At 43.5% G+C, this 22,309-nt stretch overlaps 1 protein-coding gene across 13 annotated transcripts in view; it reads left to right on the plus strand.

Annotated features, from left to right (window-relative positions):
• The window catches only part of APLP2 (amyloid beta precursor like protein 2), a 71,674-nt gene that overhangs the window by 41,515 nt on the left and 7,850 nt on the right, over positions 1-22,309 (plus strand). For 7 of the 13 annotated variants that reach the window (XM_068916482.1, XM_068916485.1, XM_068916484.1 and 4 more), the window contains 10 exons: positions 5,622-5,795; positions 7,049-7,178; positions 10,880-10,992; positions 12,536-12,711; positions 13,269-13,489; positions 17,482-17,597; positions 17,951-18,025; positions 19,196-19,354; positions 19,766-19,894; positions 22,127-22,226. In XM_068916482.1, the coding sequence (XP_068772583.1) occupies positions 5,676-5,795; positions 7,049-7,178; positions 10,880-10,992; positions 12,536-12,711; positions 13,269-13,489; positions 17,482-17,597; positions 17,951-18,025; positions 19,196-19,354; positions 19,766-19,894; positions 22,127-22,226 (1,339 nt within the window). In that variant the 5' untranslated portion in view covers positions 5,622-5,675. Of the gene's footprint in view, positions 1-5,621; positions 5,796-7,048; positions 7,179-10,879; positions 10,993-12,535; positions 12,712-13,268; positions 13,490-15,222; positions 15,391-17,481; positions 17,598-17,950; positions 18,026-19,195; positions 19,355-19,765; positions 19,895-22,126; positions 22,227-22,309 lie in introns of all 13 variants that reach the window. The other 6 variants (XM_068916476.1, XM_068916479.1, XM_068916471.1 and 3 more) reach the window with 1 other exon arrangement.

Genomic DNA, 22,309 nt, shown 5'->3' on the forward strand with positions numbered 1-22,309 from the left:
AGGCTGTTGCTTCTCGCACCCTTTCCTAGCCTCATGGATCGAAATTGTTTCCTGGAACTTATCAAAGCCTTGCTGGCAAAAGCGATGCTGCCAAGAGAGCTTACTCCTGCCTCACGATGTGCAACATGTGGATAAAATGCTGGACTTCGGGCCATACTAGTTTTTTAGTCGCCAGCCGTGTCTTGGAGGCGCGCTGTGAGCCTCCAGTTTGTTTAGTTTAATTAATAATGCCGTTTGAAGATTAATTTGAAATCTTTCTTAAAAGAACAGGATGATCAGAGGGAAGGGTTTGAAAGTCTTGGTTTGAAGCAGAAAATCAAAAAGATGCACAGGAGTCGCTTTGCACACAGTTTTTCTGCAAAGTCTTAACTAATTCAAACATGCCTGACCAGATAACTAGAGGATTCAGCCTTTGCCTTGCTCTGGCGAAAGGAAGCTGGCATATTCTGTAGAAGATGCAGCAGGATAGTTTCTTTCCCAGCCCATACAGTCCCCTCTTTTGTCCCCGTCCAGCTGTTTGTTCAGCCACACGGTGAACCAGATCGGAAGACCAATTTGGGTTAAAAAGTTCCCTTTCTTTCCTGGGTTATTTTTAAATGGAGCTTCCTGATCTGGTTTACCAGGTTGCCCTACAAACCCTTGTGCTGGAAGAAGGGAGAAGGCCTGCTTTTTCCGTCAGCAGCCACTGCCTTAAAATCTTCAGGAGAACTTAATTGCTTGAGTCGAGGTCATTCTCATCATTTGAGTGTTAGATGTTTCTGCAGAGTGCAGGTTTCTTTGCAGTGTAGCTGATAGAGTTTACAGAAAAAGCTCTAGGCAGAATTACCTAGATTGCACGATTCTGAATTTTCCATTGATTTTTGCATGTAAAATGAACTGCTGATACCGAAGTAGGTAGTTATTCATTTTTGAACCAGAACTGCAAGGTATTGCATACGTTTCATGGGTAGATGTCAAATATTCATTTTTTTTTATATGTATTTATAGGAATTCCTGCACAGTGTCTTTGACAGCACTGGAACAGGGGAACACTAGAGGGGAGGAACAAGTAAAATTGACAAAAATCCTTCCTAAGGAACATTCTTGTGCAGTGCCGTGCCTGTGATCAGAGCCCTGCATGCTTCCTCTGAGATGATCCGGTGGTAGATACTCGGAGGGGGAAAAAAAAGTACGACCCCTGCTATAATATACAACGCAGGCCTCCGGATCGGTGAAACTAACCTATCAAGCCTGCTGTCACAAGTAGAAGAGGTCAGTAGTAAATAAAAGTCGGGACACTTAGGCAGAGACGCTTCCGTCAGAGAAGGGGAAGATTTAGAGGTCTGAATTCCTGTGTTTCAGGACTGTAAATCAGGCACTGCCTGACAGGGTGAGGAATTTAACTGACACTAACTGACTGGAGATTTATGTGTTTATGGAATTAAATACTTTTTTGGTCTTGGAAAGCAAACTGCATTACAGAATTATACCAGAGGGCAGAGTGGAATTTATCATGAAACATCTTGTAAAGTCAAGTGCCAGTGAGGAAGGGAATGGGTTTATATAACAGTTTTTTCCCCAAATAACGTTTGTCTTGTTCTCAGGTTATGGATTATATTACTAGGGTAATAGTTATTAAATTAATGTTCACCAGAGAGGTACACAACTAAATGAACTCTGTGTATGATGCCCCTCCCAAGTTGTCTGTCTGCTTTTTTTTTTTTTTTTTGGTATGAGATTTGCTAGCTCCTCCCCAGCGCTAGCAGGGGTGGTTGCTTCCATTTATGGCTGGGAAATTCCCCAGGAAAATGTGCTTTCAGTTTGTTCTGCCCTTTGCAGTGCATGAATTCTCTAAAATGCTGAAAGGCTTAACTGAGGATGTAGTTTTATCCTGAACTTCCCTTCTGTTTGTGTGTTCCCCAGCCCTCCTTTTGCAAAACGATGCTTGAACGTAGACTAACGAACCTCCAGCTGGAGTGATCTCCTTATTCTTTGGTACACTGAAGGCAATTGAGGAGGTGATAGAAAATGTCTGGGCCCAAAGAATCCTTGTAGGTGACTTTTTTACAATTTTTAGTAGCAGTGTTGAAGGTGTGGCCTCCGCTCCTTTTCAATAAGTTCTTCTTTGTGCTGTGTTTTCTCATTACAGTTAGAATGAGATAAAAGTGCTAAGTTAAATAACGTGTATGGTTGCTGGAATAAATTGTCAGCTGTGAAAAACTGAAGCCCATTACTCAAAAATCTTATCTTGCGGGCCTTGGGGTCAAAGGTTTGACTTCTCTATATCAAAGTTCATTAACTGGCTCAACTGGGCAATTCAAGAAAAGATTTCTTCCATGCGATTACAAGTGATGAAATCAAGCAAGTAATTAGCCTCGTTTGTTCAGCTGTGAATGGGGGTTTTGCATGCTCTGGTAGCTAGGGCAACAGCGCTCTGCTGATATGCAGACTATTTGAGTAATCCGTGGAGGAGGAGTGGTACCTTTGCCACAGTGCTGAGGTGTCAAGCCAGAGACAGCAAAAATAAACACTAGCTAGCATCAGTGTGTAAATAGCGGGTGGTCATGATTTCAGCAGGTTGGTATGTGTTTGAACAGGAGTTTTGCTCATGCAAGAGCTATTATGAATGGATTACTTACGGATGTTTCTGCCTCTCGGAATGGACCCTCTGCACCTCCCTTACTTAGGCAGTTACCTTATTATGGTGCGTGCTCATTAAGTTGGCTTTGAAGAAAACAAATTTCAAGTATAGACCATGCTAATGATGTCCAAACCATTCATAATGCGTACATTTTATTCTCTTTTGATGCACTGTTTTCTTCTTATTAGGTTAAGTTAATGCTGCATACCCGCTTTATCTTGCATGTCTTTTTCTTCTTTGCTCTTCAGAGTTCAGCTTGAATCTTGGACATAGCTGTAGTGTTGTAGTAAAGCGAAGTTTTGCTCTGGAGCGTTTCCTTCAATATGTCAAATCTTGTACTCTGTGGAAGGTGGTTGTTGGTTGCAAAGTGGTATTTGCTTGCAGAGGAAAAAAAGACCTTCTTACAAAGTGTGTGTGTGCGTGTGTTTGTGTTGGTAGAGTTATGAAGGATCATTCTGTATTTGCCTTTTCTTCTAGAGGGATAGCGCAGTGAGCAAAGCAGGGCGAGAGCCTAGATTTTGCAGTGGTGCATCAGTCTGCTCTCTTTTGAAGCACCTGTCTATTAAATGGGTCCCTTTGCGAAGGAATAGAGTTATTGGGCCCTGTTATCCAGCCTCAGTGCTTTCATCAGATGAAGCCGTCCTCCGCTTGAAATGTGTAGCTGTCTTCTCTCCGTTAGGGCAGAGTATACAAGAAATGTACCTAGGTAAATGCTTGAAAGTATACGCCGCTTATGCCGCTAGCTAAGCGGCATGATGTTCGTGGTGTCTTCTGGCTTGTCATTCTCCCAGCGGAAGTGTCTGCTGCTTCTGTCATGGTTCCTGGCCACTCCAGAAGGACAAAAGACAAGTGAATAGCAAGTGAGGGTTGTGCCCTTTACCTTCTGCCTCCCCTTGTCCTCCTCCAAGATGGCAGAGTAATGGAGAGCTGGGGAAGCCTTGGAGCCTGGCCCTTCCCAAGCCTTTTAAGAAGCAAGCTAGTAAATTGGTCCTTTCTTCTGGAAGAAGCTAAACTGTAGTAGGAATTCAGAGTTGTTTGTTCTGTGTATTGTAACTTCTAGGCCTTTGACTTCTGAGATGGCAAATAAAATTTGCTGCTTATAGCAAAACCGTTGCTTGGTACCAGTCTTCTGGGCAGTACGGATGCTTCTTCACTGCCAACATGTACATGAGAGGCTACTCCTGTTAGAAGGCTTTTAGGTTCAGCTCTTGTTAAAGCATAGCAAAGTGAGAAAAGGTTTGACCTTGGAAGCGTTTTGTGACTCGAATACGGATGCTCAATTTCGGTTAAATATAGCTTGATGTTTCATTACTTCGTGATCTGTGCTAAAATTTGCTCTCATGAACTTCTGCTGGGTGAAAGGGTTAGTAAACAGAAACTGCTTGCATGTTAACATTTCTCTTTAAGGCAACCTGCTATTTATAATGTAGTTCTTAAAACTCGAGGGGTAATTTTTCTGAAGTTAAGACAGGAATCTATGTTTTTGTATCTTAAATTGGCCTTATTCCCCAGGCATTCACCCTGGGTTCAGCACTACACAGTCCTTGATTCTGAGTGTTGAAATGCCTTATCACTAGGCAGTGATTTTGTGCGTGAAAGGAGAGAGGGGAGGAAAGGGGGCCAATTATAATGGAGTTAATTTTTTCCTAATATCCAGCAACTGGAAGCTGAATTGTCCAGCTGAATTCTTCTCTTAAACGCACCTTTATTTGCTTTAAGCATACACGTGTGGGTAGAAGTTGATGGGGATCTGCAGGCAATAGGGAATGAACAGTATACACAGTAACGTGTGCATTTTGAGTGCTTGAAAGGTTAAATATGAAGGCAGGTTTGGTGGCCTAAGGTCCATCTGCTCAAAAAAAAGAGACTTTGGGGCAGTGGTGCCCCGAAGCCTATGTCTCTTGCCGTTTCTGATTTGCCTTATCTGAAGTGGTTGAAATGAGTTTCAGTCCCCTAAACGTTTTGACATGCTTTAGATTTGGGAGTGGGTTTAGAGTTCATCTGTTTCTTGCCTCATACGTCTTTTTTTTTTTTTTTTTTTTTTTTTTTTTTTAAATCGAAGGCTAGTTAAACAGGGAGAGGATGTTCAACTCCCAGGATACCGTCAATCTTTTCAATAAAACCTCAACTCTGCAATTAATTTAATCCCCTTTTCTTCTTTTGGTCAGCCAGCAAGCTTTCAGAAAAGGAGCCTGACCTTGTTTTCATTGATCAGTCTGGAGTTTGACCAGAATGTCAGTTTGTGTTGTAGGGGTTTTGTCATAGGCTCTCAGTCTACTGGTGCAGGGTGGGGAGCGCACAGAATTTGCATCAGAAACCTGACAGTACAAATATCCATCTGAATGCACTGAATGAGGGAAAACAGCAGGCTTTGCGGAGCTAGTTTCAACAGCTACTTTTTTTTTTTTTTTTTTTTTTTTGGTTCAGCAGAAGTCCTCTTTACTTGTATGTTTCAGTAAGAAACTTAATGTTTCTATCCCAGATATTTGAAGGCTTTTGGGGAAACAGAGGGCTTAAAGCTCTGAGCAGGTCTCATGCAGGGGGAAATAGTTATTTTATTATTAGTAGCAATCCCCAGGCTTTGTGTAACCTCTGGAGGAGTTTCACAGGCCACCGCCTACTTTTGCCAAAAGTTACTAGTACAAGTTATTCAGATACTGGGGATGGAGGTGAGCTCTTTCAGGTTTTTCAGACATCGCGGGCGCGACCCGTAAGTCTGAATTACTCGTGTTTTTTGTTTTGGTAAGCTGCTGCAAAAAGTAGCAAGAATAGACGGAGTTTGGAAAAACAAACACATTGGTTGAGAAAACGTGACGGGGGCCCGCCAACTTAAGGGAATAACCCTAAATACAGTTAAAAAATACATTCGCAAGACTCCACTGATATTCTGGGTTAACTGGGAGCTCTCTAAGAAGTAGTCAGAGTCTTTCTGGTTCTTTGAGTTGTCCTGCTTTGTATGAGATAAAGCAGTCAACATGTTTTGCTTTGTTTGTCTTCACAGGCGCTTGCAGCCAATGCTGGGACAGGGTTTGCAGTGGCAGAGCCTCAAATTGCCATGTTCTGTGGGAAGCTAAATATGCATGTGAATATCCAGACTGGGAAATGGGAACCTGACACTTCTGGGACCAAGAGCTGTTTTGGAAGAAAGGAGGAGATTCTGCAGTACTGCCAGGAGGTGAGGTGACTCCTTGGGGGTCTTTGTTCTCCATGTGATCCTAACTCTTCACTGCTGCTAAGGAATTGGATGCTATTTTAGCCAGTCAGTAGAAAATTAACCCTACAGGAGAGTAACTGGTTCTTAACTAACTCGGTTCCCTGAACGGTCTTGCTGTATTATTGCCCGAGAGGAGCAGGGGGGATGCTGCAGTGGGGGCTAGGAGGTACCTCTCACCTGAGATCAGCTTAGGCTGCCGCACGAGGTCCTTGCAAGTCAGAGAAGCGTGTGTGCCTGCATCCACGTGATTCCTTTGAGTGTTTGGCCTTTGGGCTTATTAGACCAGCCTCCGCACTGTATTTGTGCGGAGTGGAACCTGACAGCATTTCACATGTATTCTGTGTGATTGGGTTGTTGCTGGGAAGAACATGTTCGGATCAGCCAGAATGTTAGAAAAATATTTTCATCTAAATGTTGGCAGTATTTTTAAGCTCTTCATGCCTTATTGTAAACCCTTAATCTCCTTTCATTGTACTCCAGATACTGTAGCATATTGGCCTTGAGAAGTGTGTTTGATTACTTCTTTGAGGTGACAAGCATGTAAAATACCACAAGGAATGCTTTTTTTAGTGGGAAGGTGGTAGAGCAGCCCGTGTTCGGACTGGAAGACTTTTAGAACTGCTTTACAAGGCTGATATAACTGGGACTGCGTTTGGTTCGGGTAATGGAAGCCTAAATATAAGTCAACGTCTAGACTTGAGAACTTGACTTGAGTGGGACATAGGGGTCATATTAGTACACTATAAAAGGAGGCAGAAGGAAACCTGAGGAGTTAGGTGCATGTTTGCTTGACAAGTGTTGAGGGAGCCAGAGTACATTACTAAACCCTATCTGTTGGTGATTGCCCTCTTCTGGAGGGTCATTGCACCTGCCAGAATGGGGATGGTAAATGCTTCTTGTCTGCCCCCATGCAAAGCCAAACGCCTCAGCTTAAGGTGCTGATGAAGGCTCTTGGCCCAAACTTGGCTTTCTGCTGCCACATATGAAGAAGTGATGACACGTTCCACTTCCCGAGGCTGGTGTGACAAAGAGCTGTGGGGGCTTTCGTGTCTTCAGCTCTTGTAAGCTTGATCTAGAAGAGAATGTGTGTCCACGTGCAGAGGTGAAGCTTATTTTTATTTAGAAGATTTGGCTTCTCTACTCTTGTCAGGAGTCCCTTTGTGCTTTCTTTACCCTTTCTGGATAGAAACGTATCTGTGGGTCTTTTAAAACAGATGTATCCAGACCTTCAGATTACGAACGTCGTGGAGGCCAACCAACCTGTCAGCATCGACAGCTGGTGTAAGCGAGGGAAGAAGCAGTGCAAGGACCACACTCATATTGTTGTGCCCTACAAGTGCCTAGGTGAGTGCATGGTGAGATGCAGAGATCAACGGGGAGAGATGTGTTTGTGCCTTCTGGGGTGGGGGAGCAAAGAGTTGCCTCCTGGCTTCTTTGAGGGAGAACAAATCAGTTTATAAGGCTTCTCTCGTATCAGGTTGCCATTTCCACGTCCAGCTTCCACTGAAACGTTTTTATTTCCACAAGATGGAACTCTGCCTTCTTCCCAGCAGATCGACAGCTTGGTAACAGCTGTGTTGGAATAATGGTGCCTGGCGTGAAAAAGCAATCCCCATTCTCTCTGCAACTGCCTTAACAGCCTGAAGGCTATTGTGTTTGAGTATCACAAAGACATTGGGATTTAATACTCTGATCCTATTTTTGTGGAGCTTTAATATTTTGTTGCCTTGGAGACTTCCATGCTCAGTACGTTCAGGCTTCCTGCTTTGGTCTTGGCAAGAGATTCCTATTCTGTTTCAACTGACTATATTTAAACTTCGTTGTTTCAAAGAGGCCTTCCTTCTTGCAGCTGTATCCCATGTCCCCACTTTGAACTGTGAAAGAATATTAGATAAACTATAATAGATTTCATTGTACTTTTGAGTATCTATCCACCCACTTGAATCAGGCAACAGGCTTAGGTTGTTTACCTTGCGGCTTTTGTCCTGTAGGCTGTGACTAACGCTGCACTACGCTCCAGGCATCCTTAGTAGTAAACTTAGTCGCAGCTGACTGGATCCCTTCTCCAGTTATCCACAGGAAAAGACTCTCTTAACTCTTTGCAAGAAGTCTTGTGCTATCTTGAAGAGTCAACTTGTGATTGCTGGTAGCATTCAGTGAAAGCCAGTTTTCATGCATCTTGTATGTAACTGAGGCTAGCGTGTGGTTTGACATGAGAGAACACAAGCAAATCCACAAAATTGTAGAGGTACTGTTCCCTTGTATGTAACACCTTCCACTAGAAGATCACGAAGCACTTCATAAGCACTAAATTTAGTATGGATACGTCCTGGGAAAGGGGTGCTACTCTCACTTTATAGACGTGGAAATTCAGATTTGAGGAGCAAGCAAACCCAGCTGATTGAACTGAGCGCTTCTAGTGGAAATAAGGATAAAGGTAAGATCTCTGGACTTAAAACGTGTAATCTCTTTTAAAAACAATCCTTTCCCAAACATATTCTTCAACTGAAAAGTAAGATGATTTTAGTGACACTGCGCTAAAACTTGATAAGCATTAAATGATCTGTTCAAACCCTTAATTGGTGTCTTCTCTCACAAAGGTTTTTAACTTGCAAGGCAACTCTGGTTTTCAGATCTGAGTTGCAAGTCAGTCCATCCATATGTGCATAAAATACCTCCTCTTTCTCTTTATCAGTCCCTGAATTGCTTGTTGTAAATGGATGATGTATGTCTCTGCAGGAAGTATGACTTTTTATTGCAGTCAGAGTAATTTTTTATTTCGTTGCCGCTTGCGTCTTCCCTGCTGCGGTCTATCTTGAGGTAGGATTTTGCTATCAGACCATGTTCAATTTTCGCGCCCCCCCCCCCCCCCAGCATGACAGCTCTTTTGTATTTCAAAGGTGGGGGAGGGCAGGAGAGGAGAACCCATCAGCGCTCTCACTGAACTGTAAAATAAAAGTAACAATAGGATGATGGGAGCAGGGCTGAGCTTGGTGAGGTGTGAAAAGACAAACTGCTGACAGTCCTGGCTAAGCTGTTAGATGGCATGGAAACACCTCATCTGGCTGACTCTGAAAAGGGAGACCCCTTTTTTTTGTTTGTTTGTTTTTGTTTTTTTTCTTGCTAGCACTGGTCATGGGTGGGGAAGGTTTCCCATTAATGCACAGTGTATAATGGATTTTCATTCCCAAGCTGAACTGCGAGAACCTTCCATGTCCCTTATGTAAAGCTTAGGATTCAATGTTTTTGCAAATGGTTGCTTTTATCCCCACTGTTTATTATTAATTATTGTTTCTGATCGCTTTGAGTCTTCTACCTTTGGACCCAGAACCACAGCCTCTTGGTTTTAAAGTTTGGTCAGTTTTATAGCTTTCTTACCAGAAATTTGTAGCTGATCACTTGTGAGAGGGAAAGAGGAAAGGATATTAGCCCAAAGTTGTAACTGGTATGTCCTGAGAGAAGAAAATGGGGAAAAATACCATTTGCCTATTACGTCTATTGGTTTAAAATGTAACTAATTTAGAAGGCGTGTCAGGAAATAAAAATGAATAATATGTTGTTCGTTACTTGTTAGACATGCTGACGAATGCCAGTTGATCTCATCGTCCTCAGATAATCTGTCCCTAAATTCTGTTTTGACTTGCGTACAGTGCGTAGGAGAAGCGTCCGCGGGCCTTAGGGGCCCCACTAAGGGACTGCAAAAAAACTGGGCACTCAAAATTTTAATATTTCCTTTGAAAGTTAATGTTGAAGGTTAGTCAGACAAACTGGGCACTCAAAATTTTAATATTTCTTTTGAAAGTTAATGTTGAAGGTTAGTCAGGCAAATATTTCTGCTCCCTTGAGACTGCAAGAGAGAAGTCCTTTCACCTAAAGAGCTCTCCAGTTTTAGCAAAAGATTCCTAAATCTGCCAGTCAGGTGTGCAAGGTATGTTGCTTTGAAACACTTGGACTGAAGATTTTTTCCTAATGTTTTTAGAGTAGCTAGATCTCTAGATAAGGTTTTATTTTAAAATTACTGGAAGTGGCATTTAAATCTACAAGACAGAAAGAAAAATCTCAACTCTGAGAATATATTCACGTTTTGCATCCCGGTCGCAACGTCTGTTAGGACTTCTGGGCAAAGAACAGAAAGCGATGCTCAAACTGAATACGGTTCTGATACCAATTTGACATGTGTCAGCACTAAACAGTTGCAGTGGATATTTAGGCTAAATAGCTGTCAAGTCCTACTAATTCAGAGCCTGTAGAGCAGACTTATTATCTCTCTCTTCCTCCTTCCTCAAAAGCAGAAGTCTGACCTTAATGTTTTTCCAAAATGAAATCATGCTGGTCAGGTTGTGGTTATCTAGATGTTGGAACACGGTGTATTTGCTGACTCTGGCTTTACTCTGTTTTTTGGGCTGTGTAGCTTTTATTTTCCAGCTTTCTGTGTTTTGGTTATGCCTGTCCGAGCTGGGGAATGTGCTGCAGTTGATCCTGAATCAAGCCATCTGGAAACTGTTAAAAAAAGCAAACAAGACTTATTCAGATATCCAGATACTGTAAACATAGATAACACTTGTGGCACATAAAAAAATTTCCAGATCGTTGCAGCAACGGACAGCATGAACTTGCTTTTCTGTGGTGCAGCTCGTTTGGAAATTGGTGGTTAAGTGGTCTGGAAATTGCTGTACACAGATATGCTCTTTTCAAAGATTTACATGAAATCTGTTCAGTCAGTCCTGTCTGTTTCATGAGCAACTATTTATTGACTTGCATTATAAGCTGTGCCTTCAGTTCAGCCTTAGGATTTGTATGACGTTTCAGCAGTCAGCCCCTATTCCAGTTGTCACCTGGGGAACTGAGGCTCTGTTTTTCAGTAAATTTACATCGATAGCTGCTGATCTGAGCTGTGTGCATTACGAATAACATACCTTATGCAAACTTTAAAGGCACTTGCAACTAAGCGTACTTTGGGGAGTTCTGATACCAGCTTTATCTCCTGTTTGAGGTTGTGCTTGTGTGATGGGAGAAGTAAACTCTGGACTTTCCTTGTTTTCCAGTGGGTGAGTTTGTAAGTGATGTCCTGCTGGTTCCAGAAAAGTGCCGATTCTTCCACAAGGAACGGATGGATGTGTGTGAAAGTCATCAGCACTGGCGCACTGTAGCAAAAGAGGTAACTGAGCTGTTGTGGCAAGACAGTTTATTCTGGACCTGTCTGCATGGGTGTCTGCATGTAGTCTCAGTTATTACAGTATTGGAGCATCCCAGTGTTTATCTCTGGAGTCTGTTATTCCCATGTTAAGTCTATGAACCATGGCCAAAAGCAACATAAAACTTTTCAGAAGTACTCAAGTGACTTAAAAACACTGTGGAGGTGAGTTATTCTTCACTCTGGAAGAGCTGTCCTAAAGTAACTTGCCCAAGATCATACTGTAGGATGGAGCTAGGGAGTGAAATCAGGTCTCTGGGATGCTACTCTAACCCATGACCATCCTTCCCAGGGTAGTGGACCAGAGCGGTCATAGGCTGTTTCATGTTTGTCTTGCATGTTTTGCAGTAATGTAGCTGCTGCTGGGGATTTGATTTTGAGCGCTTGCTTGGGGACAACGTGAGTTACATTGTGACTGTTTAGTGGAGGTTTTACATAAGAGGTAGATTATCTTCTCAGAATAAATCTAGCCCACGGGTTGTGTGTGTGGTGGTGGTGTTGTTTTTTCCCTTAATCTGACTGGCAAAAATGTCACAAATTCTCTGTACGCTCATTTCTGCTGAGGTTAATACAGACTAAATGACTAAACGTATATGTTTTCTATTCTGTAGAAACAGCAACATAATGCTTAAATTTCACTGACAGTGTTAGGAAAGATGAGATTAAGGAAGTGCCTATTAGAACTTTCTATTTTTTAAATTTCCAGGGAGCAAAATGCTGTTTCCATAAACCTGTGCTAGAGGAATCACCTTTTAATTGGGGACAAACTTGCTAATGTCTCTAAACAACAAAGTTGAAAACCACTTTCCTTCAACATCGTTTGAGAACTTTTCTGGAAATATTTGAATCATTTGCACATCAATGCTGTAACTGAGCAAAACGCTAAGGAGAGCTGATGCATATGAGAAAGCCTTTTTACTGCATTCTTTTCTGTAACCCCGTAAAACCATATATTTCCTTAGTTAAGAGAAATGTATAGATGTGCTGTGTACTCACAAGTCACCTTGGGCTTTTTCTTGAAGTATCCAACTGATTTTCATCTGCAGCTGTTAAAATAATCTTGACACAAAGTCCATTTCAATGATTTTTCGCTTACCCTGATAGAGAGGGATAAAGTTTAATGAAATGACCAGCCTAAAAAGCAAACAACAGTGTGTTACTTCGAAATGCTCCCCTTCTTGTGTTGGTACAAAATATCTGGTTATTTTTCCAGAGCTTAACCAGGCTGAAAGTTTAGCAGCTGTTGTTGGGAAGGGGCGGTTAAATTAACAGCAGGAACCGCTGCGTGTCTCTGATTCAAGACCTTTCTAGGGTTCGGTTTATGGTAAACAAATTTCAAATCCATTTTTCTTTAATGTTTAGACTTAGGTCCCTAGGTTGCGGTTGTCCTTCTGCTGTAAAACTTAGACTATTGGTTGCATGCTTGGGACCTGCGATAGGCAAATGCTAGCGTTTTTGCTAAGCAAGAGCATAATGCTATACTGACGTAAATGGGCTCCTCTTTCAGGCCTGTCTGACGGAAGGGATGATCCTGCACAATTATGGCATGCTGCTGCCCTGCGGAGTAGACCAGTTCCACGGCACTGAATACGTATGTTGCCCTCAGACAAAAGTTGTGGATGAAGCACTTTCCAAAGAGGAAGAAGATGAAGATGAGGATGAAGACTATGACCTTTATAAAAGGTACGGTTCTTCCTGACGTGTGTGTTAACAGCTCTGTATGTGAAGCTGCTGTTACCTGTTTCAAGTAGTGACTGCCTTGCGGTGAGGTCCGAGGAGAATGTCTGTGCTTTTGAATCCCCCAAAGGAGTGTCCTGAACATGAAAAAGCCTTTCAGAAGGACAAGTGACTTTGCAGCGCTGCTGTTACTGGAGGAGTCAAACAGCCCCTCCTTTCATTCCTAGCCAGTCAGAATGACTGTTTGGTTGCTACAGTAGGTGCGTCCTCTAAATATTGTAGACTCTCACTTCCTGAAAAGAAACCGATGAGCAAAATGTAAGGAACCCCCACTGAGCCGGAGGCACAAAGAAGCTCTGCCCGTAGCGACAGGTGTATCTGTAGTGAGAGAAGTCTTGCTGCTGCAGTTGATTCCCTGATCAACGGTTGGTGGATTTATTTTCCCATCTCTCTTATGTTTCTAAAACAGATGAAGGGAGAATCGTTATTCTAGTACATGGAAGGTTGGCTGCAAACTGATTGGCATTAACTTTACCCCCCCTAATTTAACTGTATCCCTTCAGTGAGTTCCCTACAGAGGCAGGTGTAGAAGACTTCACAGGGACAGCTGTGGAGGAAGATGAGGATGAAGAGGATGAAGGGGAAGAGGAGGAGGAGGACGTGGTAGAAGATCGTGATTACTATTATGATAGCTATAAAGTAGACGATTACAATGAAGAGACCCCCACAGAGCCCAGCAATGACAAGACTCCTTCCGAAAAAGAAGTCAGCAGCGATATGAAATGTAAGTCATGTTCTAGCCTATGAGACTCTTGCTTCCTTGAGAGTATTCTTGTTGGTTGTCAGTTGGTTGATAGGTTTTTGATCAAGTCAATAAATGCCACTTTGGAAGTTTTTATTTGCCAGATAAGTTAGCAAACAGAGGGAAGCTGATGATGCTTATATTTGAAGTGTTGAAATTAACTCTCTAGAGCAAGCGCCATATGTTTCCAGTTAAACAGCAGTTTTGCTGGCAGAAAGCCCAGTGGTTGGTACATTGAACGAGCACCTCCATGAAGGTGCCGTGCAGAGTCAGAAAACAGTGTCTGCATAGACTAATTCTGGAAGATTTAAGGAGACGTTTGGGGTACGCCATGAATTTAAAATTGTGGTTTTGAGTGATTACCTTGGATTTGGTGTTTTATACCCAGATTACAAAAAGGAAGCTAAAGTTGGTGGGTCGAATTCTGCAGAGGTGACGTAAAGGTGGCTGCTGGCCGTTTGATGGTAAGGAAGGTATGCAGTGCCCCCTTTCCAGTCTCCGTGTTAAGCAGCCACAGCCTTTGCGTAGACCTTTCTCTTTCACCCAAGAAAGCATATCAGCACTATTGGTGCACTTTTATTATCTAAGTATTTGCTGTAGCTTTTGTCTAGTGGCGAGTACCATTGCTGAGAACATCTACTGATTGTGTGGTGCCACCACGGTATAGAGCGTCCTATACTTTGTGTGTGGAAGTGTCTGCAGAGGAAGGAGGAGGGGAGAGGGAATGAAATTCAATTAGCTTCAGATCCCTGAATCGTTGCCAGCAGTTCTTGCATCTTGTTGGTAAAATGCCAGCATGCTGCAGATAATTTTACTTGCCGAAACAAGGCTTAGATCATGTATGTACAGGGCTGTTAGAGGTTTGCAGGTATTGAAATATACTTGGAACAGTGTGATTGGGGTGTCTGTTTTGGGGGTGCACAGTCTGCTTTCCTTAAAGTGCTGTGAACAGTTGCTAACATACACAATGTATCTGTACCCTTGCCTCAGAATAACTCAGCTGCTTATCCTGACTGCTTATTGTGAAGGAGTCCCGTGCTATGTGATGTGGCCGTGTTGTGCCGTGGCTACATCAATAACTTTGGGCTTCAATATTTAGCTTCTAGGTGTTTCAAAACTTTAAAACCCAACAGCTAAGACTGCCACTGCGATCATGTTCCATGTGCTTAGTCTGCCTTTTCACTTGCTGTTATACCTGCTTGCCTCTAAGATGTCAAGTTCCTATCCAGGCAGAGTGCAGCGGTGCAGGACCTCTTAGAAGGCTTTAAGCAGCCCTAATGGGCTTTCTTTCCTGCATGTTGGTTTGAGATAGCGGAGGCTCTGCTACTCTTGGGAAACCTGAGGCATAACGTGTGATATCAGCAAAGCAGATCCTTGCTGTTTCAGCCTCTAGCTGAGGACAATCTTGCAGATGAGGGCTCCAGGCTGAGAAAACTGCTTGTGTAGCTGGCTGCTGAGATCTTGCTCTGAAACAGCAAGAGCAGCGCTGCACTGAATTGCACTGGCAAGCCTTGTGATAGACATATTTGAAAGTGCCCTAAAAAAGATCAAAAAAACAACAAAAGCCCTTTGATTGGTGGAGTGGTGGTGCTGAGGCCAACAGCAGAAGAAGTACCCCAGAAGAAGGTGTGGGCTAGAGCCACCGCTGAATCGTAAGTCGCTTGGCAAGGCCTTGTGCTCCTCACTAGCTCATGTTCTAACCCGTCTCCACACAGCTGTCTGCTCCCAGGAGGCGATGACAGGGCCCTGCCGGGCTGTGATGCCTCGTTGGTACTTCGACCCTAACAAGAGAAAGTGCATTCGCTTTATATATGGAGGCTGCGGAGGCAACAGGAACAATTTTGAGTCAGAGGAGTATTGTATGGCTGTGTGTAAAAAGATGAGTAAGTCCTGCCTCCCACTGGCCCTTTTGCAGCTAGCCACTGTCTGTCTGGTGTTTGGTGTCTCCTCCTCCTTGCCTAGGTCAAGAGAGGATACGTGTGTAGCCCATCCTTTTGGTTCTGGTGTCTGCAGCAGTTCTGTCTGTCCTTTTGCGGTAGTCTCCCCTTGTCTCTGCTTCTCTAGGTCTTTAGATTTAACTTCCCGGGGGAAAGCGGCTTCTCGAGGTACGCTGTCTGTGCTGACCTGGGTTGGCCTGCAACCCTTAACAAGGGCTTAGTTATCGTCTTTCGGATTTATAGCAAGGACCGGAGGCTGTCTCTAAGCTCTTGTTATGAAAACACATAGCTTGTTTGTTTGCCTAACTGGCTTTTTTGCCAAATGTATGGGAAGGGACCACTTCCTTTCCCCAGTCACATTATCTTGCATATGTTTGACCAATCAGTCCTGAAAAGCGGGCTGCTAATCGTCATTCTCCTGGTAGTAGGTGTTTTCTTGCTATTGTATTTTGAGAAAACAGCAGTAAAATAATACAGAATTCAGGTTCCCACTTTCAGCTCAGTTTGAAATATGAATCGTGACTCAATCCCTGCATTTTTGAGAGCTTGAGGTTTTTGGCACCAATTTCTACTGGCTTTTATGTCAGATGATAAAACTACCACAAACATTTTAACCTCCTTATTAATCTTATTGTTGAACTCCAGCACTTCCACTTCAGCTACCATTAAAGCCTTTTGAAAGGCTTTTTGTGTTATCTGGGGCTTGGCAGTCTGACTATGCAGCCATAATCCTGTTTACAAAATGGGCTTCATGCAAGTGCTTTAGATTGGGCTGATCTAACTGAAGTGTTGAAATAAAAGATGCGGATGTCAGGAGCTTTTTGTACAGAAGTTTGTCCTGTTTCAGAGGGATTTCAGGCTGGAAAGAGACTTCTCTGTGTCAAAGCCAGGTTCAGAAATGCCGTGAGCAGGCCTAGAACACAGTACTGATCTGGCCTTGCCCCTTGCACACCAAAATAGTGCCTATTTTGTGTGTTGCCATTAGCTCACGTAGTAATTCTTTCCCCTTCTTCACTCCTCCTTCCCCAGTTAGCATAAAGGTTTGTGGATTAAGGTGCATGTTGGAACTCAACTCTTACCCTGTATTCATGTTGAAGTGCAGGGTAATTTCTTGTTTGAAGCGTGCTGTCTTCCGGTGAGGTGTTGGAGGTTTCTTCTGCCCAAATTGTTCAAATGGTTGAAGAGTTCCCATAAGTTTCACCTTCTGCCCGCCCCCCGCCCTGCGTTAAAGTGCACTGGTGGAGCGCACCGTATTTGCCACGGGTATTTTCGGAAAGGGCTTGGGGATGCGTAACTCCTAAAATTGTAGCGCAGAAACTTGGTTCACTGTTTTCGGAACTGCTGTGTATGGAGTTGGAGCTCCTGTTACGGATTTTGCAGGCGCTTGAAACTGTCAGTTCTGAAATTTTATTTCTCCTCTTGTTGGATTTGAATATCTTAAAGATATAAATCTTCCAGTTTATTGGACAAGTGAATTTGTCTCACTGAACCTCCTTCTGTTGCTGTCTTGTCTAATATCGTTGCCTGTTACTCCTGTGTGGTGCATCTGGTAGGGATGGTAGGTTTGAAGTGTAAGATATTGGGTAGTGTTTTGTGCAGATTTACTGTCAAGCTCCCTAATCATATTAATGATGTCTGGAGCCAGCTTGTCAGTGAGCAGCTAATGCACAAAATGTCATTTAAGCTATCCGAAGCCAATGTGAAAGGGAAGAGGAAACAAGTTCTTTATTCTGCAGTCCAAGTCATTCTGTTGCTGGAGCTGAATAGTGCTTCTCTCAGAACTAATGGGAAGACTGAACAGGTGCTGGGTGCCGCAGTGCATTACTGTGTATTTGGGATGATGTGACTAACTGATGTTGTGCAGTAAATTGGCAGCTTAAAGATACCAAAATGGACTCTTGGTAGGTGGCGATTCAGTAAATTCAGCCTGCCAGCTTGTTAATTCTGCAGGCATGAGGAGTCCTCTCCCTGCTTGTCCTTTGCAATCCAGGATCAGAGCTTTCTGAGTCTCTTTTTATCCTTACCTTCTCTTTGCAGTGCCTACTGATGATGTAGATGTCTACTTTGAGACCCCAGCTGATGACAACGAGCATGCCCGCTTCCAGAAGGCGAAGGAGCAGCTGGAGGTCAGACACCACAACCGCATGGACCGGGTGAGCTTCTAGCTGTATTCCTTTGTGCTGCGTTGCATCGTTGCTGCCCATGTTCTCCTGGAGAAAGCAACAGAGCGCTGACTTCAGTCACCAGCCTTCTGTGTGTTTCTTGCAACGTGACCGTGGAGTGGCAATTAGATTGTCATTTCTTCCAAGTGTTGGAAGAGAAATAACTGGGGACGCTCAGCTCGCTGCTCAGAAGGGTTAAGTGCTAAGTTCAAACCCTACAGCAGCTCTTTTGTGCCTCCAACACCTAGCTGTGCTGTGCAAGGATCTGCCTGTGAAGGCAAGTTAGCCCAAAAGATCAGACATAACTTTGTCGTGTTGCTGTGCGCTCCCTTTTTCTTCTTCAGGTGAAGAAGGAATGGGAGGAAGCAGAACACCAAGCCAAGAATCTCCCCAAGGCAGAAAGACAGACTCTCATTCAGGTAAGAGTTGAAGGACCTAAAGAGGAAAGTTGTTGGTGTTTGTCCTCATCATCTCAGTCAGCTAGATGAGAGATGCTAATATTCAAAGCCAAAAGCAGACTGAGGTGGAAAAATAGCTTTCCTGTTCTGTCAGCAGTTACCTCTTAGAGGAAACTTGACTCAATTGCGTGTTTTGTTCTTGAAGCTGGAGATGATCTGATATTGTGCCAGGACCTTTTCCAAGCCCAGCAGTAGGAACCTAACTCGCCCTCCAAGCGTAGTGGTAAGAGAGCCAAATTGTAACCTTAGACCTTTGGCCTATTTTGCACGGCCTCGCAGCCCTGTTCAGTTTGGCCGTGACTCTCTGGACACGTGCTTCCTGTTTGGGCAGTTAGTGAAAACCATTTAGACAGCAGATAAAGCTGGTTTGCTGCCAAAATGCCAATCATCTTCTGCCTTATGAGGAGAATTTGGATAGCCTATGGAGTTAATTGGGGTATTCTGGGTATAGGATTGTAAGGGGTGGGCTCTTCCAGCAGTCACAACTGTCTGAAGTTCCCTCAAACCAATATACGTGTAAGGGACCAGCTCCAACTTTCAAGCCTGCTTTGCTTTTTACTTCCTGGAACACGATTTTCTCTGCGTTTTTTTAACGTAAACCGCTGTTTGAAATCTATCTAAGTCCAAAAGAGTTTTCCCTCTGTGATGCAATATAACTACATGTAATGGACTATTCTGGTCCATTTAGAGATGCTGGTCATGACCGTTCTAATAGTATATATGGAGATTTGAGCTGAACATACTCTGATGAAAAGCCCCCTCTGCAGTATCTTTGTAGACTTTTGCATATTCAGATGAATTGAACAGGGTTGGGGGAAAGATTTAATGTTGTGTCACTTGTTCAGCTGAAAGCACAATCTGGATTTCCTGACTCCAGAACTGGAGCTTTTATCTGCAAGGCTGTGTGGCCTCTTCGCAGACCTTTGAAATTAGTTATGAAGGCAAATTGTCACTATTTAAATTGCAGATAGGAAATCTGCTTCAGCATCTGTTAATGCCCTTCTCTCGTTCCATAAACGCCTAGGGCATGCAGTGTGGGACAGGCTCCGCTTATTCTAAGGAATTCTATGAGTGAGAGTAGGTGCCCCTGAAGAACGCAGCATTTCATACAGGCCCTTCCCTTCCCTGCAGCACTTCCAGGCAATGGTTAAATCTCTGGAGAAAGAGGCAGCAAGTGAGAAGCAGCAGCTTGTGGAAACTCACCTGGCGCGTGTGGAAGCCATGCTGAATGATCGCCGTCGGATTGCCCTGGAGAACTACCTGGCTGCCCTGCAAGCTGACCCGCCCCGGGTGAGTTCCTTCAACATGACCTTTTACAGTAGGTAGCCCTGGGCAGACTGAAAGGTGGGAGTAGCTTGATGAAAAGACTGCCTGTGACCTGCTGGGGCAGAAGCTGGGAACAGGTCCTTGATATTGCTTTCTCTGTTGTGTCTGTGCTGAAGACCTAGCAGTGGGTCTTCTAATTGTGTCACTCTCTGCTTGCTGTCCATTTAAAAAACCCTCCGCGTTGTTCAGTGTTTGTGATGCATATAGTGTTTTGAGTCAAACAGACTTGGGTAAAAATTATCCAAAGAGGTTAGCACAGGTGATTGATCTGCCTGGTAGCAAAGCAGAATCACATTTTAAGGGCTGTATTTCATCTGTAATTTTTATTTGACTCAACTGGATTTGAACTCTTCCCTCTCGCCCAAAATCCTGCAGCCCTACCGCATCCTGCAAGCTCTGAAGCGCTATGTTCGTGCTGAGAACAAGGACCGACTGCACACCATCCGCCATTACCAGCATGTCCTGGCAGTTGACCCAGAAAAGGCTGCGCAGATGAAATCTCAGGTAGAAGAATGTTTCTATCAAGGGAGGCTTTGTTATCCAGCGGTGGCTGTCAAAGACTCTAGAAGCCATGCGTCAAGTCCTCATGCTAATTTGCTGGGTACTATAGCAACTTGACATACTTGTGCACTGATCTCCCCTTCTGTATGCGTATCGCCTGTCACCAAATATACTATCTACCCAATTTTGCTTGGTACGTAACTCGGTGTTAAGAATTTAGTATTGAGAATATTACCTTGGAACATCTGCTTTTAACCACAAATTATTATTGGTCACAATAACGAGTCTAAGGCTTAGAACTAGTTCAGTCTCCTTTTTGCCTCTCCTTTTTCAAGCACTTGTGAAATTGTTTGCCGGGGATTTGGTCATCTTTGAACAGATTTTAATTTCTTTCAAGACCTCATGTCTAAATGTTCCTTTCGTTGGTCTTGTTCTTCATGATACCTGTGTTTTGGGCGTGTGGAGCCATTTTTGTGAACTCGCTCCTAAGCAGAGTTTTGTGCCTTTGGCCAGTTTCTTTGTTTCCAAAGTGTAATCTCATGACCTTGCCAAGCAGTTGACTATAATTGTTAGGTTTATTGGAAAATCTGTTTTGATGAGTTTATTTTGCGTTGCTGCAACGTGTTTCACTCCTGAATACCCAGAAAGCCATTTTCCTTCTGCTGGGTGGTATATGTGAATATGCCGCTTCAAATGAGTGTCAGATCTGGCCAGTGTAATTGTAAGAGTAGTTGCAGATAATTCACAAAGGTTTATGAAATATCTCCTGATTATTATTACTATTTTTTTAACATCCCACTCTTAAAACGGTGAAAGATGTATTGAAGGGCCCAGAGTAAGAATGGCCTGTTAACTTTGAAAGATCTTTCCAGAAGGATGTCTTTTCACAAGTTTAGAGAAAAGCAGAAAGAGAGAGAAGCAGAGAGAACTGACTGCCCAGGGGTAGATCTAGGAACCTAATCTTTGTTTTATCAGACTGGAGTCTGTTACTGTCGTCTCTGGTGAGGTGTAGGCTAGTGTTGAGGTTATTTTCCAGGAGTGAACCTCACGCTCGGAGGTGCCTGGTTCCATGAATGTAATGTTTTACTCCAGCTCTTGTCTCTCTGGTTTTCTTACTGCTGACTTTTACCTTCTCATTGAGCTGCGCGTCCTCGGAGAGATTGCTAGTAGCTGTGATATTTACAAACTGATGTTTGCCTTGTGATGCAGAATAGGTGGCAGTGTTTTCGGAGACGGCTTAGCGTATCAAGCACAGTCCACCCTAACCCGGTGTTCTGATGCTGCCAAGAGCCCGAGAGAGAGTGTGTGAAGTGTATGCTTCAGCTAAAACCTAAACAGTCCTTAATTCATTCTGAAGGCTGCAGTGTCAACAAATTGACATGCAAGGGATGTGGGTGGTACAGTTCAATTTCCATTCGCTTTACTTTTCAGATGCACTTTAAGCTCCTCAATCGATTCACTTGATTGACAAGCTGCCACACGTAAAATTAAATTGCTTTCATTCTTGCTCTTAAAGGTCAGGTGCACGTCAGACTGTAAAACAGGTCCGTTCAACTCCTTAGCTTTCTCCAACATTTGGCCGTCCACGTTAATGTTTCTTGGTCTGCGCGATCCCTGATTATGCAGCACCCTCTGCAGGTTAGGCGTGACTTCACCAGTGAACTTAAGGCAGGGAAGAGTGATTTGAGGTTGCATGGAATTTGAATTTATTTCTCATATGAGAGGAGAAGGCAGTTGCCAGTATAGGATGTAGGGGGTATAAGCCAAATGTAGTGCCACCGTTGTTCTGAAAGGCACCTTTGTTCTGAAACCAGACTTGATAAATAATATGGTTCGCTCCCTTTGTGCGTATGCTTTCTAGTAGTCAAGAATGAGAATTCATTTGATAGAGCACTTAATTTTGTGCAACTGCAAATTGTGACAGTAGCCGGGGTATGGGAAATAGTTTCAGTGCTTTCAATACAGAGCTGGTTACACGAGAGTCGGCTGAATCTTTTCCCTCCCTGCCAACTCTCGTGCAAATACTGTGAAAGATCCATGTACAAATGGCCGCTTCCAGTGAAGCATGAAGTATTAGAAAGTATCGGATTATTGGACTAGATGAATCTGTAGTCCCATAATATCGTCTGTCACGGCAAATCCAGCAGTAGGTATTTTATTTAATAACCGAAGTACCAGTACCGATCAAGTAACTGACAGCCTTTGCCTACTCCAACACATCTTGCGTGTTTACAGGTGATGACACATCTCCATGTGATTGAGGAGCGAATGAATCAAAGCTTGTCCCTGCTCTACAAGGTGCCATACGTGGCTGAAGAAATCCAGGATGAAATTGGTGAGTGGCTTTCTGTGCCAGCTCCCCTGCCACCGTGTTAAACTAGGATATTGCATCAAGTGAAGTAAAGTCCAAAAAGATTG

Source organism: Struthio camelus, chromosome 22 (genome assembly GCF_040807025.1).
Source record: "Struthio camelus isolate bStrCam1 chromosome 22, bStrCam1.hap1, whole genome shotgun sequence".
Taxonomy (NCBI): domain Eukaryota; kingdom Metazoa; phylum Chordata; class Aves; order Struthioniformes; family Struthionidae; genus Struthio; species Struthio camelus.